Source organism: Colias croceus, chromosome 3 (assembly GCF_905220415.1).
Source record: "Colias croceus chromosome 3, ilColCroc2.1".
NCBI classification, from domain to species: Eukaryota; Metazoa; Arthropoda; class Insecta; order Lepidoptera; family Pieridae; genus Colias; species Colias croceus.
In genome coordinates this window covers 1,267,120-1,287,145 of record NC_059539.1, presented here as the reverse complement: position 1 = coordinate 1,287,145, position 20,026 = coordinate 1,267,120, and the positions used below count along the sequence as shown (strand labels likewise).

The 20,026-nt window shown below is 33.1% G+C and overlaps 1 protein-coding gene across 1 annotated transcript in view; it reads right to left on the bottom strand.

The window, feature by feature from the left end:
* The window catches only part of LOC123706171 (dual specificity tyrosine-phosphorylation-regulated kinase 2), a 36,291-nt gene extending 20,653 nt beyond the window's left edge, over nt 1–15,638 (bottom strand). Inside the window, exons 1-2 of the mRNA XM_045655336.1 lie at nt 15,520–15,638; nt 9,474–9,615 (exon numbers count right to left, since the gene is read on the bottom strand). Coding sequence (XP_045511292.1) covers nt 9,474–9,615; nt 15,520–15,549 — 172 coding nt within the window. The 5' untranslated portion in view covers nt 15,550–15,638. The remainder of the gene's footprint in view (nt 1–9,473; nt 9,616–15,519) is intronic.
* Between the last annotated feature and the right edge of the window lie 4,388 nt (nt 15,639–20,026).

The window sequence follows — 20,026 nt, the reverse complement described above, 5'->3', positions numbered from 1 at the left end:
TGCGATTAGCTACTTAACATTGATAGCGTGGAGTTTTGTTGGATTGGAATTTTAAAATGCATATAAGAAAGAACTAAATGGCCAGAATTGTATAGTCACATAGTAGATCGAAACATGTTTGATGATACCTAAGTATTACCAAACGGAAATCCCAATGAAAACCACCAATTTTTTATACGTATAGGTACAGTATATTTGAAATTCATCCAATTTTGAAGCTAAATAAAGCTACAGTAACTATAAAAATATTGTTTTTATTAGGATTGAGATATTTTTTTTTTTTTTTTTTTTTTATTGACGATAGGGAAGAGCTTGACCACAATCTCGCCTGATGTTAAGCTGAGATGTGGTCTAAGATGGTACGCGCTTCCCTAGAAGGTACCTGTTCACTCTACGCTTGAAGACCCCCATATTGTACTCGTCGGGGAACACAGATTCAGGAAGCATGTTCCAGTCCCTTGCGGTTCGGATAAAGAATGTGGAATCGAACCGCTTAGTCCGGGTACATGGAACGTCCACCATATGGCGATGCCTAGAATCTGTGCGCCTCGACGATCGATGGAAGAACGGGGATGGCGGATATTTAGATAAGTACAATTATTTTAGCTAAAATACTATCCTACTCAAGGTTATAAACCTGCGGATATTTTTAATATGCACCTTACCCTTTAGACCTTAAAGGTTAAGATGCACATAAAACACAAGGTTCCAACTACCAACATAAAATTATATTTGCAAAGAAATAAATCCATTTCATTTCGCAGTAGGTATTTCTTTGCACTGCAATACGTTACATAATATCACCTTCTCTTTAATATGATTTCATTAAAAGAAGCCAGTACAATGCGACCTTTTTAATGTAAGTCGATAATATACTGATGGACGATTGAAATTTTTTTCTTAAATATAAATAGATTATTTTCAAGTAAATTTTTACAAGATGTGACTACAGATTTTCTTTCAGGCTTTTCTCGGTAGAACCGGTGGTAAATAATTATTTTTCTGAATTTTGACGATAAAAAGCGCTTCCGTAAGAAGTGAAACTTCTTTATGACCCTATTTTTCAAAAAAATAATTTACTATATGTAACTTTACTGAAATACGTCGAATCACGCGTGCTAGGGATAATAAAAAGATGGCGCGTAACGGAAAAATGTCACGGGTAACGAAAAAATGTTACATTACATTTTTTTCCAACCCCGATAAAGAAGTTTCACTTCAAAAATGATACTTTACTGTGGAAACATGCTATGTCCGGAGCATGTTTCCACAGTAAAGTATTTGGGTCCGGAGGCCCACATCCCTTCCCATCCCCTACCTATCCTCTCCTTCCCTATCCTCATTCCCTCCCATCCTCGCCCCTTCTCCCTAGATCCTTCCAAATCCATTTGAGGATAGCAACACATCCACTTCCCAGTGGAGTGGATGCTTATGGGCGGCGTGTATCGCTTAACACCAGGCGACGCGTCTGCTCGGTTGCTATCTTATAGCATAAAAAAAAAAAAAAAAAAAAATGTCCTTTCGTGTATTTGCTAAAGCATTAATTTTATCCAAAATTATTTATACAAAAAAGTATACAAAGTATAAAAATAAATTTATACAAAGCAAGAGCAGCGTTATGTTATGACCCTCTTCATTATCCCCAAAGTATAATTAGGTAACTTGCGTTAGCTATTCTGCGCTAATGCCTTCAGTATTTTGACGTCATTACTCATTAAAGATTTTCAGTGCCGGTGCCGGGTGGGAAGGGACGGCCTAAGGCGCTTTAACAAATTTATCTATTTACTAAAATCAATTTAGATGGAATATTTGTACGCTTATATTTAGTTGGATGTCTCCACCATTAAAATTTAATTACGAAAAACATAGAAGGCTTCATAATATGTTAAAAGTTATTTTGAAGTTTGAACTCATACGATTTGTGGGATACAGGAAGTGTTCCATTGAACGTAATACAGTGCATAAAGAAACCAACGGCAGTGATTTAAAGTCCTTTTATTAAGTTATTATTCCGCAAATCAATCTCCGTTGTCGCTGAATAATTTACTCGTTTACAGCTTCAATATAAAACAGTAAACTATCAATCACTGGGAACGGGAGCGGACAAGATAAATTATTTAGATGGCAATGCCTGCGACCTGATTCTGTTCTGAATATCGATGCAATTTTTTGTTCCATCCATCTTTTGGAGTAATATTTGTGAAATGCTGACTTCGTACCCTTTTTGTCATGATTTATTACTCGTCTAGGTCCTTATTAATTCATATTTACTATGACTAGTTGAATTTCAGTTTTATTCCTTTTTGCACAATTTGGGTAGAACTGATGCACCGGCTTTAAAGGGCGACGGCCTGCTTGGTACAGTGGTTGACGCGTGAGCGTAGAACTGAGGGGTCCTGGGTTCGATTCCCAGTGGAGAAGAAGAAAAAAAAATGTCTCGGTCTGGCAGGACACAGAAGGCTGATCACCTATTTGTCCCTAAAGGAAATCGATCAGCGAAACAGATGTATGCATAAGGCATCTGCCCCTTACCCCACTTGGGGACATGGAACTTCACTTTTGATGCAACAGCTTATTTTGTAGTAGAGAGCTTAATGCTTATACACAGAAAAAAGCTAAGATAATTGGAAAACGCAACATACAACAACCAAAAGGCAACAAACTGTTTTACAGTTTGACCAAAATTTATTTAGGTTATGTAGGTAAGTATCTAGAGTTAAAAAAAATGTTAATTCATATACATAGAAGCAGATAAAAGGAGAGAATATTCCGTTCCATAAATACAATAAATTATTACAAAATGAAGAACAAGATACAGCACCACAACCTCAATAAAAACTTCCAAAGCAATAAGTAACCGCGACCAAGAAACTTCTAGAACTGCGTGGATTAACAAACTTGCGGCGACGTCGTACAAGCTAACAAATTGTTGTTTAACTCCTCTTTAATGCCTACAAATGCTTTTTACTGTAAATATAAACTTAGAGTTTATATTGGCTTACAAATTACCTGTAACACATAATTCATGCGACGTTAGAAGACTGAATTTTTTATTGATCTGCCTTTGATGGAAGGTAGAATATGCGAACAACCAGTCTTGATCGTTTAATAGTATCTATATTGTTATGAAATCTCACAGTGTGTTGTCATACTCAGGGACACTCAGGGTATTAGATAGACAAATATTTTTATTCAAAAAGCTTTGCAAAGAGGTTTTTTCCGCTTTTTGTCAACAGTCTTCATTCAATCCTTACTATTGGTAATTATACATGCCAGTATACATGACAATGATAAGTTAGTTTAGCCCTTGAAAATGGCACGGAGATGAAAATTAAACTGATTATTGGCTCGATGAAAAATCTACACGTGTAAGCTATTTTGCGTTTATGTTGGTAAACAACGTACACCAACATTTACCGAGTTTAGGGTTGCGTAATTGTGTATTGCATTTATGCAATACACAATTAAAACAAATAATTTTATTTTGCATAACTCCATCTACGCCTGAAGAGAGTTTTGTGAAATTTTAACATAACAACGTAGGATTTCCCATGTCGATCATTTTATTTCAGAAGTGGTCGAACCTAGGATTCCCTGGTCCAGTTTTCAGGGTCGGTTACCAATTATATATAGGTCGTTATTAAATTTTTCAAATTCAGATTATCTCCAATTTTCCTGCCGAAATACGTACATGTTTAGCATACTAATCTAGACACGCGGCAGCGTGTCAAGCCGAGTTCAAGCGAAGAGAACTGGCGAGCAGCAGCCGTGTGTATATTTACACGAACCATTTCGAGCCACTTTTCACCCTCTTATAACTCGAAAACTATTTGAGTTAAATAAACCAAATTTGGTACATATCAAGAGGACCTCAAGATAAACAAGAACCTTTTTCATAAATACAGATTAAACAGTTGCGTAGATATTAATATCCAAAAATCGCAATTTTTAAGACTGACTGACTTATAGACATATACAAAACCTAACCCACTTCCAGATGACCTAGAAAGTTCAAATTTTGTAATCAACTAGGTAATAGTGAGTAAGTAGTGAGTGTACAAAGGAAAAAATCAGAAAATACTGAATTTATTTGTATTTAATTTTTTTTTCAATGACATTAATTTTGTTTGTATGGAAAAATGGAAAAGTTTAAAAAAATAGAAAATAGTATATTCACCTTACTCGTCTTAAAAAATAGCTCAAAACTAATCAGTGGCCGAAAAAAATTTTGAAATCCATCAATAAATGACTGAGATATAGATTATTGAAGTTTACATATTTTAGGACGAAACATCTGTAGATTCGAAGCGCCTCTGACATCACACTCACTCGCGCTAGTATCGCTAGGGTGGATTACTTCGATTGCATGATTTCTTTGTTCAAAACTGTTATTAAACGTAAAATAAAAGAAAATTGTAATAAAATTATTGCTCATACAGTTAAAAATAATATATAATTTTACATATTCACATTTATTTATTCTTTATTTATGAGCGTTTAGTTTAGTTTTTTCACATTTATTTATTCTTTATTTATGAGCGTTTAGTTTAGTTTTAATTTCAGTGTAAATAAATAAATAAATAAAATCTTTATTTTGCTTTAAACATGGTATTCAATGGTGATACAATTATATTAATAAAGCACAAACATGTTCAGCCAATACAAGCATGCAAAAATAATTAGGTACCATAAATGGTGTAGGTAATGGAAGAAGGCTTCGTCGAAGGTCGAAATGATTTAAGAGGATTACAAGAGCTAGCTGAAATTGAGTGACTCGCGCACACAACGACGGCTGATGGAGATCACGCCGGAGTATTGTACTAGATGGCGCCACAGCGACGTGAAAAACTGACGTGACTAAGAAACAACTAGAGGAGACAATTTGTTTATTTTTGATTTGTTGTATTACTTGGATAATATAAGGATATGGGTGATTAAGTAAAACTAAATCAATGATACTTATATTTTTTTTATTATTTGAAATATGCGGTCGAAAAAAAAACATATTTTAATCGTATTATATACTTTGAAAATTACCTGTGTACTATTATATGCTTCTTCTAGTACTTGCTTAGATGAATTTGGACTTGAATCAATAACTTCACATTCATGATCAGTTAAATTAGTTTATATGGTTGGTACAAGTAAATTAGTTTGGAGAAATTTTTGCGTTTGTAGTAGTGTATGGTCAGCAAATAAAAAAACAACATTTTATTTTTAGTTTTTATCCTACTAATATTATAAATGCGAAACTTTGTATGGATGTATGGATGTTTGTTACTCTTTCACGTAAAAACTACTGAACCGATTACAATGAAATTTAGCACACATATAGAGGGTTACTTGGATTAACACATAGGATTTTTATCCCGGAAATCCCACGGGAACGGGAACTATGCGGGTTTTCCTTTGCAAACGCGGGCGAAGCCGCGGGCGGAAATCTAGTTATATATATAAATATGGGATTTTAAATTAAACTATATGTGTTTCTCCTCTGAAAAAGATGAGACTTTATTTTAATATTTGCACATTTAACATACGTATAACTTTTACATTAACAATTAACAATATAAAGTTACAACACTTACTTACACACAAATTAAAAACTTCAACAAATATTATAACAATAATAACAAATAATAACAACAATCAACAAATACAAAATTTAACAATTAAACTACGTAATAATTATAACTTTTGAATAAAATGTGTGCTTTATGTTCTAACGGTACCAAACTATCAAGCGACTGACGAAAGACTGCTAACTGGTTTATTTTGGTTTTGTGCGTGTTTCTACTTTCCACTATCAAGTGACGATTTATTAATTTGTTTTGTTTCGTAATTATTATGGTCAAATATTAATAACAAAATAAATTATTATGTACACGATATTTTATTGTTTCACGGTAGTCGCCTTGTCGTTTGCTCAAGGACGTGAAATTGAATGATATTTTTTTTTTATTAAGTGAAAACCATTTTCTTTCAAATAAAAACTTGTTTTTATTGAAAGCAACAATCAGAGTGTTGCTAGGAATAAGTATAAAATTAAATAGTAATGTTAGGATATCGAAACATTTTTGTATAGGCCGAACGATATAGTGGAAACGCGCTCTAAGATCTGAGTAATATACACACAATGAATTAGTTTTATAATACTTTTTAATTTTTAGTGTTTAATTTAAATAGACATTTATAATGTGGTGCTCATTTTTTTTTGTAATAAAATTATCCTGCTAACGCTATTGTATTTTCGTTGTTTTATTTCAAGTGAACACCCATGCAATTTTGTCACGAGCCGCCTCTGAAATATATACTAAATATCACTAAACATAATATCACTAAAATGCTCTTACCTTTTACTACCATATCGTTCAGATTTACGTTTGATTTATAAGAACGTTTTTAGTCCTCTTGACCTATGATATAATATAAAAAAGCTAGGTCATTGCTCTTGACGGGTTTTGTTTTATTTCTATTAACAAAAGATTACAAAATTACAAATAATTTATCAGTAGTCTGTTTTATAGTAAGGAATATGGATTCTAAAAATAATTTAACAACAAAAACAAACAATTCTGGCGGGAAAAAATCAGGGAAACAAGCGACACGTCCGTCTAGTAACAGGCCTCGGCCGGTAGTGTCGGTACTAGTGTTGCCGCTCGATAGTCCACTATCGATAGTCTATCGATTAACTATCGATAGTTGGGGAAAAGCAATAGTATCGATAGCACTATCGATAGTATCGATAGTGTCGATACTATCGATAGTATCGATAGTCCTATAAGCGTAAATACTATCGACACATAGCAATACCATCGATAGTATCGATACTATCGAAGCTCAATATCGAACGAACTATCGATACTATCGATAGTGTCGATACTATCGAAGCTCAATATCGAACGAACTATCGATACTATCGATAGTGTCGATACTATCGATAATATCGTCCCATCGATAGTGACCTTTTTCTCGATAGTATTGCTTTATCAATAATATTATAGTGGATGACAGAGAACTAGATGTTTGGTTATAATACTTTTCAAGTTATCTATTGGCGCTTTGTACAATCCATTTTTTTTTAGTTCGTTAATTCGTAATCCAATAAGCCACGTACATTTGTGCATAGTTAGTGTCTTCTAATTTAAATTGACCCATTATACCAAGAAATCGTGAACAATACTATTGCACAATTTACTACTATCGATAGCTCAAAACTATCGATAGTATCAGTACTATCGATAGTATCGATTGTAGTTGCAATATTCTGTAGCAATAGTATCGATACTATCGACAGTATCGATAGTATAGCAACTATTGGCAATCAATACTATCGATTTTATCGATACTATTGCAGTTCATCAATAGTATTCCATGATTAACGCTATCGATAGTATCGATAGTATCGATAATATCGATACTATCGATAGTGCTATCGATATTCTGACTTATTTTCAAGGTCAACTATCGATAGTCAAACTATCGATAGTTCGGCAACACTAGTCGGTACACAGGCGTTCACGCACACATGCGTACGTTTTTGGTTTGGGAATAAGAATTTTCGATTTACTCGAAATCTATTGATTGGACTAAAAAAATAAATCGACATTATTTTAGTATGTTGCTTGTAGAATTATTTGCCGTAAAAACAGAATGATTGCATGTAGTTAAGTATGGTTTTTAAGCATCAAAAGATTCTTTTAGAGGTATCTTTGTGATTTTTTTCTATCGAGTAAAGTAAGTTGTATTGTGTTTTCAGCTCGATATCTAGCTAGTATATATCCTGAAGAATATCATATATTTGTCTGAGATTTTTTACTACAGTTAATCATATACTTTAAAGCATTATAAAACTCGAGTTTTGCCTCGTTTAGCTCTTCTAAGCCCCTTAATTTGCGTAATATTAATATGAGTGAAACATCTTTAGGCGCGTTTAGAGTAAAATTTTAAGATCACGTCATGGCAATACCGTAACGTCATGGAGTAAGGCGACGATTATTCTACAACGATCTTTGCATCTTGGTAATAGTGTGTGTGCAAATTCACGCTGGATGTTTGGAAAATCATGTAATCTTTTAAACAGAAAACGAGTTTAAAAAATTGCAGATAATGACGGGGCAATGTGCGCTGACATTCATAACATATAAGAAAAATATCTCCATACCAAATTTCATGCAAATTGGTTCAGTAGTTTAGGCGTGATTGAGTAACAGACAGACAGACAGAGTTACTTTCGCATTTATAATATTAGTAAGGATAATACTAAACAAACCATACAGAGAAACCGCAAGAAAAAATAAAAAAATCGTATATAAAAAGTATTATATTCATAAAGTAAATCAAATTTGCAGAGTAATTATCTGTACAAAAAGTAATGATATCCCACCAAAAACATAAATGTAAAATTTGGAGCCGAGTTCAATCGTTGACTTAATTTGCCAAAAAAAGAAATGAGATCTAAATGTGTGCCAAGTTCTGCAGACAGTCCAGAAATTTATTTACAAAGATGTATTAAGTTCTTAGGTTGACTGAAAACTCAATTGTTTTATTTTCCCTTAGAGAACAATGTTTATTCCAAAATATAACTTTTTTAATTTGAATAATATAATTATTTTCACAAAGCAAACAACTAATGACCTATTGAACCCCATAATTTGATGAGGCTAGTAATTTTACATACTGCTTATATTTTGTTAGGTTCTAAAAACTAGCCTCCTACATACTGCTTATATTTTGTTAGGTTCTAAAAACTAGCCTCCTCAAATTATGGGGTTCAATAGGTCATTAGTTGTTTGCTTTGTGAAAATAATTATATTATTCAAATTAAAAAAGTTATATTTTGGAATAAACATTGTTCTCTAAGGGAAAATAAAACAATTGAGTTTTCAGTCAACCTAAGAACTTAATACATCTTTGTAAATAAATTTCTGGACTGTCTGCAGAACTTGGCACACATTTAGATCTCATTTCTTTTTTTGGCAAATTAAGTCAACGATTGAACTCGGCTCCAAATTTTACATTTATGTTTTTGGTGGGATAAAATTCTTAGATAAAGACTTAACAAACTAATGAGATAAATATTTGAACATCGAGTAATAGAAAACCGCGCCCGATATTGATTTCGTTTTCCATTTACTTACGATATTTACCCGAATTCGAAGAAATGTTAAAAATAGACAAATTGGGCAGTTTTCCTTTAGAAGGAAAAATGTAGTATTATTTGAGAAATCTTGTTAAGTTATGTAAATTAGCTGATATTATATGTATAATACGATATTAATTGAAATTTTGCATCAAATATCTCAAATTCTATGGAGAATTTTGTGATATTGTAAAGACCTTAAAATGAGCTATAATTCTTCCATTTACAATAAATTCCCCACAAATTTTGAGATATTTGATGCAATACCAATACCTATCTATAGACTTTGTTGATGTGTTTATCTGATGGTATACGCGATTAAATATCTCACCTGATGGTGTAAGTGGTGTAGCCCGGGGGCATGGTAGTTGCGCGTTGTGGTTGTCATCCCGGGGCGGGCTGGCGGCTGCGCCGTCTGTGTTGTTGTTGCCCGGGGGCCCGGGGCCTTCGCCGCCACCGGCTTCTATCTGGAGCTGGTGAAATTTTATAGTGTTAGTCACAGTTACATATTACATATAGTTATTCTTTGAAGTGAGGATGTTAGTGAATTGTTCTATTGCAGTGAGGGTTGAAAGTCAATGTGTAGTAGATAAGTATTTTAATAGATTCGGGATGAATTTGTTATAGCAAAGGTTTGATAGTTTTTGAAAAATAAACCAGTTTCTGATGATGATGATAACAAAAATCAAGAAGCTTTATAGCGCATCTATAACAAAATGTTATATGAAATTTATAATCGTTATTAAAACATTAACTTCATTAAAATCCAATCGTCGAGCGAATAGCGATAACTGGCGTGCGCGTCAATCACTTTAAAATCGAGCAATAAATTGGCATAAATATAGTGAAAATTGAGGCTATCTGGCAACATTCCTATTTTTACAGTAAACTTATTGCCTATAGCATGACTTTGTTGCCATGTACAGACGCTCTATATATAACAATAAATATATTTATTGTTAATATATTAGGTACTTTAAATAACTTATAATAGGTAACTAATAGTGAATCAGAATGATATACCTAAGTCCTATCTAATCTGAAGATTGAGGAAATATTAGATTTTTGTTTGTTTGATGAGAGTTAACAGCTTCATCGTTACTAAGTGTCATGGACAACATTTATGTTATCTGGTTAAACCCGGCTGAAGCCATGGTAAGTATAGCGAGGTAGTCGTTAAAATAATCAAGTCTGAAAAATATAGACAAATATACAACTTCAATTCATCGACCTTAAAAATATTTAATTACAAACTGAATGCCAAAAACCTTAAAGTCCTTTGAAGGACTACGGAGGATTTTATTAATCTTGGGTAGAGAAATTGAATTCGGACTAGACAGCCCAAATCGAGCCTCTGTTTCTTTTAGAAAAGTATTTACTTTTCTACAGTAAATACTTTTCTTCAAGCAACTGTAATACATACAATTGACCTGCTTTGATTCACAAAATAGGATACACACATACATTGGCAGAATCCTATTGGAAGTCTGTAATGTGAGAACTGAGAACATTACACAATCTCCTTCTTAACATGTTCATAAACAATTTAATGAAAATTAACCTCTTTATACTTTATGGAGGTTCCTAGTTCTAGAGGCATAGCAATTAGCAATGGTATAGTTTAATATTTGAAGTTGCTGATTTAATGTTTCTACAGTTGCAGCCACGATCCGTAGATAGGTCAGAGCGGCATTCGTAAACAAGAGAAACAAACAGAAAACAAGAGCAATCCCAACATACTCGTACAAGCAATCCACCAAGAGCTATCCAATCAAATGTTTACATAAAATCCGTTGCAATATCTGCAGTGAACTATGGATTTACACGCAATAAAGTTCTAACTTCATTTCGCTCTATGCAAATACCTGATATTACTTCCGTGTCTGGGCGAACTGTGGGACACGATAAACTAATGAAAAGCTGGATTGAAATGGTCTCTGTAACTAGTAATAACTTTGGATGAATTGGGCTATTAATTTACGTTAGACTGTGGATTTAATCAACTGTTTATTTATGCTGCAAAAAGTTAAGCGTCGTAGGGAAAAGCTACGAATGGCTACGAGCTACGGCTTGCGAAGTTAATTTTTTATGCTAAAACATTATTTTAAAGAAAATAAAGTGTTCTTTCCTTATTACAGTCCATGAATTTATTTATACCAAACAAAATAATGTTCGCATCGATATTAAGTGTGTCTCAATTACTCATACAAAATTAAACAGTTTCCTAGTCCTCCTTCCTTAGACGAGTTGTTTTCCACATTCATTAGCAGTTCATAGTCAGTATCTAACCCTGTCTAAACAAATACCTTTGTATTGGATTTGTCAGTGAAAAAGCATCCAATTTTACCAGATCGTGTTTTCAGCACGACGTTGAAACCATTAGCTTTATGGAGTCTCTAATATTTTACTTTTACGTGACACAACAGAGGTGTTCTATTCGTGAAACTGTATTCGCTGTCGGAACTAATTTGCTATCTTTTTTTAAAGTTGAGATATTAAGCCTTAACAAAAAGAGACAGCAACAGTAACATAAAAACAATGGCTACATATTTTGTATTGTTTGATGAAAATTACGCTTGTTTTAAAAATTGAAAGATCATACACTGTGTCTAGAAATAAAAACTCAAATTAAAATACAAAAATAACATTTTTTGTTAGTTACGGCTATAAAGCAAAGTGATTTTAGGTCTAGAGAAAGTTATTGATTTAAGACAGACGGCTCTAGAAGCATCGATTTGTTTTAATACAACTAAAAAATCAATAGACGCGAACTTCATCAACTTTTTAATAAACAAATAAAAATTCCAGTCCATTCCAACAACTAAAACAATATTATTTTTGTAGAAATATCTACATTCAACGTAGTAGAACTTTCTACAAAGAAAGATGGTTCTAGAAACTTCGATATTCAGGTATTGCGCGATACAAATTAAAAGATAACCTTGCTTTCCATGAACGAGGGAGGATATGAAATGAAAAATCTAATAAACGTGCTGAGAACGTCATCGTATGAGAAAACATTATTAGAGACTCAAATACATTATAATATTTCTTACGGAAAATATTTATTTACAGGGACAAAATTATATAGCGCAAATTTATATTTTCAGGAGGTGCTTATAACATAATATTAATATATTATGCAGTAGAGGTTCCCAAAACAGAATGAATGCGATGAATATACAATGCGAAATCGTGGAACGAAATTTATATAGACAGACGGACAGACAGCCAAAATAGTACCGTATATTCCTATTTCGATATAAATTTTTAAATTGGTAAAAATAGAATCGCATGTCAATGGAAAGGGTGGAACATGGAATGGCGCCAATTCTTTCGTAAGCGAAACAAGAGTCTAAGAGAGGGTGCAATTAAAATATACATATTTTAATACGGGTTCCTTCCATAATAAACTGGCCATAGGTTGTGATTTATTTCCAGAACTATTTAGTAATCTTCAACACGTTATTTATTCGCTTATGAGTTCAAAAGCTGAATTCGTGTCAATTGTCGTTCGAAGTCGTGTCTCCTCCTTGTGCTATTACCAAATTTATTTTCCTCCTAGTAACACCTTGATAGCAGTTCTTTGTCCGCTCTTCTTGTTACCACTTCAATTAATAGAAAATAAGACATTATCTTTCGCAGAAAACAGCTATTTCTTATAATGGATATAGTTTTTACTGTCGCAAACCAATTTACGATTGTCTCCATGTTTATCAGTCATACTTAATTAAACCCCGCATCAAACCATCTTCAAGCATAGTTTAATATCCAATTACGATTTATATTTCGCCGAATAGTATCAAACCCTTTGTAACCGTTGACCTTTTCAATTGAAACGTACCCTTTTGTAAAGGGCGAAGTCTCGTTACCTTTTAAATGTTAATCGTCCATTTTTGTGCAGATTTACAATAGAATTCTGGTTATTCGTTGCTTGCAATTACCTGAGATTGCATTAGGTTTGGATTTATTCTTCCTCCTTTCTTTTACTAGTGGCAATTGGCATAGTTCTAGCGAAATGGGTCACACTCCACCAGGGACTTTACAACGTCGCTCTGCTGACTTGTATAAAAGTATAAACTGTGTGTTATTTTATATAACATCACTATATATTATAAAATAAAGTCATCCACGGTTCTGTTGTTCTATGTTACGTGATATTTCATTTTGTTTTCACCATGTTTTCACCTATGTATAGCATGGTTGTCTAATAATATTAAAACTGCTATTACATTGTTATCTAGACGATGAAAAAATTGTTTTCTATTGAATTGAATTGAATCTGTATGTAAATACAAGCAGACGTTTTAAAAAAAATAACGTAACGCATATTTAAAATGCTGTCAGACCATATGATCTGAAAGAGAGCAGAAAATTAAACAATCATAATATTTGTCTGGGGCATTTCTTTGTGGTGAACAATATCATAGAAACTCACAGTCAAACATTAATTCGTTTACTAGAATTCTTGAAGCGCTATTAAACAAATAAATACAAACGTATAACTACAGTTTCGGGGAATAGTTTCTACCCAGAAAAAGAAACAATAATAGTTTCTCTTTAAATCAGATAATAACGAAGCTCTTTAGGAACAAAACTGTCTGCGAAAAACTTTAAACTCCCGTTAAAATTGGTATTCTTTCCCACCTACACGTTGGTATATTGAAAGCGAAATTCTTGTAATTTCAGTCAAAAACTCACTAATGAGGCAGTCTGCATGCCCCTGAAGAGGACGTGGGATTCGAGGGGTTCTTATAGCCTTTCATACAAACTTAAATGATTTTTTAAAAGATAAATTGTGCTATTACGGGGAACCTGGCTTTAAGCGGATATATATCATGTCTGGATAGGGATAAATAAAGTTCGTAGAAATGGATGTGTAGCAAGAATTTTGTTTCAACTTCAGTTGCCATGTAAGTTGTTCAAGATATAAATTAATGAAAAAGTAACTCTATAAATAACTGTTTCGTCCTGTTTTACTTACTACTAATATTTGGAAAAGGTAATTTCGCCTTTGCTTCGGTGACCGCTACGACTATCATGACACCACAGTAATTATTTTAAAAGTTCTTTTGTTGTGTGTCTCTATTGATTGACGTTGTATTATTTTTTGCTTTGTATATTTTTGTAGATATACCTCTAATCGCTTGTATATAGGTTGCACGTGGTACCAGGGTAATTAGAACCCATATTATATTATGCTTATCCAGACTATATACTATTTCTGTATTCAGTATCATCTGGGTAGCCGTTTCTGTATTTAAACAGTATCTTACATGTCCATTTTACTAACTGTCGCGCTTGAATAAAAGTCTATATACATTCGAATATATATACAGTCAAACTTTTCTTTAATAATTTTATTACCTTCATATTTCTACCAAAACTGAAAGGTTTATTCCATTCTTGCATTAAATGGCTTTGGATCTGCCACCCTCCGTGATTCATTTACGACCGCACTCCGCAGCCACCTTGCTTGGCGGTGCCAAATCAAAGTTTTAATGTTTCCAATTATATTGGACCTGCGAATATTTGTTTCTATACATTGTAGAAGAAATAGATATACATAGTTATTTTTGATGTGGCAGCCTTATTAGAATGTGATTGACGTCATCGTATTACTAATACCTTATTAACACAGCGTTACACGTACAAATTACTTAAGTAGACTAAATTAGTATTAGTACTATACAGAAAGTTTTTTTATAGAATGTAGATAAGTCTAAATGAACTAAGTACTTGTAAAAAAAATGATGAATTATCCACACTAAACTGTGTTCTGTAAAGTGGAATATTTATGAGTTTATAATTAATTATGGGAGAGGAAGTTAATTTAATATTACTTGAGCAGAAAGGAGGATCTTCAATAAATCTGAAGCAGTTTTCTCTTACCGCAACGTTCAAGGCAAAAATAAATTATTATTCAATGATAATAATTTATTTTTGCCTTTTGGCTACGGAAATTCCTGAAAATAATATTGTGAGTGTATCTATGTATTGCTCGACATTAAATAAGTTTTATTACGGACGATACTTAATGTTTGAAATAAATTTAGTAATTAAATATAAAAAAAATGCTTTGCTATTATAAAACTATTATTGCGTTAACGCTCGCAACGTGGGACACGTAAAGCACCTAGCTATATTACTGTATAAAAGAGAAACAGACACAAAATACTAAAACTTATTTCTACAAGCGTAAAATTGTATCCGTAAAACATCCATGTTGTACCAAAAGAATATTTTTAAAATCTCATAATACGTTTTTGTGTCTCGCCCCATCCCAAACAGACAAATATAAAGAAAAGTCTCCAAACAGGGTTTCGCAAAACAAAAAGTACATATAAAAAATACATATAATGACTACAGGCTCTTACTCGTTGAGGAGGTACAGTATCCACACCCATGGTCCACACATACACCAACACTGCTATTTAATAATACACATTATTCGGATTATTTTTATATCTGAATCGCTGAGGGTGCCATTTCACCCATCATTTGGAGGCTTACTGAATGCTGAAGCCGAGTAGTGATGTGATAGCACTTGTCGAGAGTTTTTTTTTATGAAGAGCCAGGGAGGTTCAAATAGAAAAATAGTAATAGAAGAAAGCTTTATGTGATGCATTTAAAAATGTGTTTGTTATCGCGATTGTTAAATAAAATTTTGTTTGAGGAATATAAAAATTCATAATTTTAATCAGACAGAGAATCAATTTCAAATAGAGTAGATATTGGGTGCGGAAATATAAAAGAGACTATACTTAGTCTATATGAAAACAAATAAACAGAAATCAAAAAAGGACGGAAAATTAATAACGCTAAGTTATTCAGAAAATTAACTCAGAATGGAAATAAAGCATCAGTTTATTTTGACGAAAAAAATTGATCGTCGAATCCGGGTTAAATAAAATAAAGCACACTTCATAAATATAATGATGATCAATGAAAATAAATCCCCACTACAATATATATCCATTAAATATCTAAAAAATCATGAAATTTAATCTTTTATCGACTATCGGTACATTCCCACCCCTACAGCACGGAGAGTTGCGCGCGCCGCCACCGCACCGTACAGCCTCACACCTCATCTCCCATCAACATTGCATTTCCGACTCTACACTCTAAAAATACAGTCGCAATTCCCTCACCCACCCAGCGTCCTTCAATAAACGTATGGTCCAAATGACGTCTTTTTGTATCATTAAAATTTTGTTGAAATTCCATTTTCATAGCCAATTATGAAGGAACTTTAGAAGTTAAGTGACAAAGACAAAAAGATCGCCGTTACCGACTTCGCGGTTTTCAATATCATGAAAGGTGAAAGCTGGTATAATAAACATTAACCATATTTTGATTTTTGAATTCTAAAGATCTACTTGATATCTCGTTCAATACCAATTTCAGAAAAGTTTTTAAATATATACCTCAAGCTTCGTGTAAAATTGTCATAACAAAAAGTCAAGGAAATCTTTACCCCACTGAATACTTAAAAATCACTAATCGTTACATGGACCACAGGCAGCTCGTCCATTGAAATGACCACGGTATTTAAGAACACCTTGTGCTGTAGAATAACCAATCCTTGTTCTTTCTATGGAATCATTAAACCCATAGAAAAGGGACTTCTAAGGAAAATTCTGCCTTTGAATCTTGGAAGGCTGGAGTATTTAGCGCAGGATAACTTATAACTTAAACCGATTCCTTTTCTCGCATAGCTTCAGGCTGTAAGTTTCGTTATGCTTATATGATAGTCATTACGTCAATCAATTATTGCTGACGTCACAATACTTAGCTCGTAGTTTTAACGAGGCACCGACATATCAGGGAAGCGTTTAAATTCCAAAGAAAAGATTGGATCTTTATGCAATAGACAGAACATTTTAAAGGGATCATGTTCTTTTAACAACGAAGTATGCACATTTTTGACTGTCGTCGAGGAACATTGCCCTGTTCTAAGGTGTTTAAAACTTTAAAATTAGATGGTGAATATCACCATACCACATTTGTTACTATAGAATACAAAAATATACCTACTGCAAAATTATTTGTGGAATCTTCTTGATAATAAGGTAGTAAATATAAAAGGTTCTCTTACACACTTAACCTAATTAAAATAGATATTCATTTGTGTTAAATACTCCATAATCTCATATGGAGGTTAGGTATATTGGCTTAATAATAATCGGCAGATCTAGATCTGCTTAAAAGTAAGATATAATAAGCTTTCCGCCCGCGGATTCGCCCGCGTTTTCAAAGAAAAACCCGTTCCCGTAGGATTTCCGAGATAAAACCTATCCTATATCCTTTCTCGGGTATCAAAATATCTCCATACCAAATTTCATGCAAATTGGTTCAGTAGTTAGGGCGTGATTGAGTAACAGACAGACAGACAGAGTTACTTTGGCATTTATAATATTAGTATGGATTATTTCTGTAAAGGAATTTTCAGTGAGGAGGAAGAATGAGACATAAAATAATGTTTAGAGATGCGTTCCTCCTTCTTAATTCCAAATAATGTTGCCTTAAGAAAATAGTAACAGCTTTTTACCCGTCATAACCATCAGCCATTTGATATTGAGTCTTTTTCATTACGTTCAACAATTACATTAGCTCGTGAAGCTTTCACTTTCCTCACATCATAAACAAATGTATCAATAAATACTTCACAATGTTGATATGCAAACAATAGAACTGTGAATAGAACATAAATTCGGCCTCTAAACTGACCTATCCCTATTAATCTATTATTCTGCTTGCATACAAATTCACTATCTTGTTTTCGACGCACTTGATGTTTCAGCGAAATCATATTCACTCCATATATCCAGCTGACAGTGAACTTGACCCAGATCAAGCTCGTCGATACGCTCGTCAAAACACGTCAGCGATAATGGAATTGTTAAAATTCAATTATCGTCTTATGACGTTTATTCAGGAAATCGCTGTGACGTCACGTAATCTTATGTATCACGAATAGCTATATAGAGCGAGCAGCCTCGCGAAGCAGCTTGGTCTGGACGTGAGAGCTGCCATTTTCCACGACCACATAAAAACTGACCGCGCTGCTTAGCATAATAATTGCCTCGCGAGGCTGCTCGATTTGTGTGTATCTGGCAAATCACCATAGTACATTGTTTGCACCAAAGTATGTTGTCATGAATCTCTTGTTAAATTAAAAATTAAACATGTACTTACTCGATTAGACATGTCCAGCGGTTTTACACTCATTGCTCTGCGTTCCGTCTTAGAGCGTTTTCACATTGTCCGGTCCGATATCGGATATCGGGCGCCGATAGCCGATATCCGATATCGGAGGCTAAGTATTAAGAAAACATTCATTTAAGTATTTAAAGGCATTAAAAATACTATTTTTACGGGAGCTATTTTAATACCGTCCTATAATATACGGCAATTGGCTGAACTGAAGTAAACAAAAATATCTATATCTTTTTTTACGTCTCAAATATAATAAATACAACAAATAAAGTTTTTTATTATAGTTTGCCATGATGACCAGTGTTGCTAGACCTTATGATTTTTCGGGTGATCTACTGATTTTTCAAATAGGTACTAGCTTGGAAAGAAAGGGATAGTTATAATATTTGTTAAATACTACCCAGAATATTTAAGAAAGGAAAAGTAAATTTGCATATTATGTTAACGAGGTATCAAAATATACTGCACTTTCCAACATGTACAATAAATCAACAAAAATTGTATGAAATATTTTAGAAGAAACTGACGAAATAGTTAATGGAGAAACAATTTTATGACATTCAAGAATTTATTACATTGCGGAATCTGTGACAACGAAGAATTAGTTTAGTTTAATTTATTTCGTTTAATATTTGCACACCCAGATAATAGGTAGAATGATGTACATTCTACCTATTATTTATAGGTATAATATATATATTATTATTAGCACTATAAAATTGTAATAACAGCACCTACATTTGTAAATGTAATTTGAATTTATATTTGCCAGTTTCGTCGCTTTAATACTGAGTTGAATTTTATTTTATTTTATTTGTTTATGAACATAACAGTCGTACATGATTTAATATAAAAAAGTTCTAAAATTCACTACGACCACACAACATGTTCTATTATTAAAAAAAGAAAAACAGCATATAAAAAAAACAAGCCTCACAATGAAATTGAATATTGAAACTAGATTCTGACTCTGCAGAGGGTACAAATCCAAACTCCGCAGTCAGCAGATTAAACCGGTTTGAAAAACATAGTTTATTTATTCCTATTTATTTTATTTAAAATAAAGTTTATTTTTTGTAACTTAAATGCATCCACTGTCTTTTTTTAACTCTCCATATATCTACTTTTCCAGTTTCTGGCAACACTCATGATATCGGGACGATATTATCGGATAATGTGAAAGGGCAAATTGTGTCCGATATCGGATATCGGCTATCGGCTTCCGATATCCGATATCGGACCGGACAATGTGAAAACGCTCTTAGCGTGATGAGATAGCATAATATAGCGATAAATGGGCCATCTAACAATGAAATAATTTCGGGCCCGTTGAAGCTACATGTCCGGCAGGCAGATAACAGGGAGAAAAGACGAAAATACGTGAACCGGGTTATTTTGTACCTATTATGATGACTTTCGTAGTGTTGTAGATACTACAAAAAGATTTTTTATAATAATGTGTATTCGTATAAAGTCGCACTTAAAAAAAAAATGTTGTGTGGTTTTATAAAACCACGGTAAAAGTGAAACTTTTTTCACACTATAGTTAGACATTTAACTAAAAATTATCGTATTTGTACGATAATTATCGTACGTATCGTGCGTCACGCGACAAGCGCTACACAGACCAAAAAGTTTGAGACGATGTAATAAAAGTTTCAC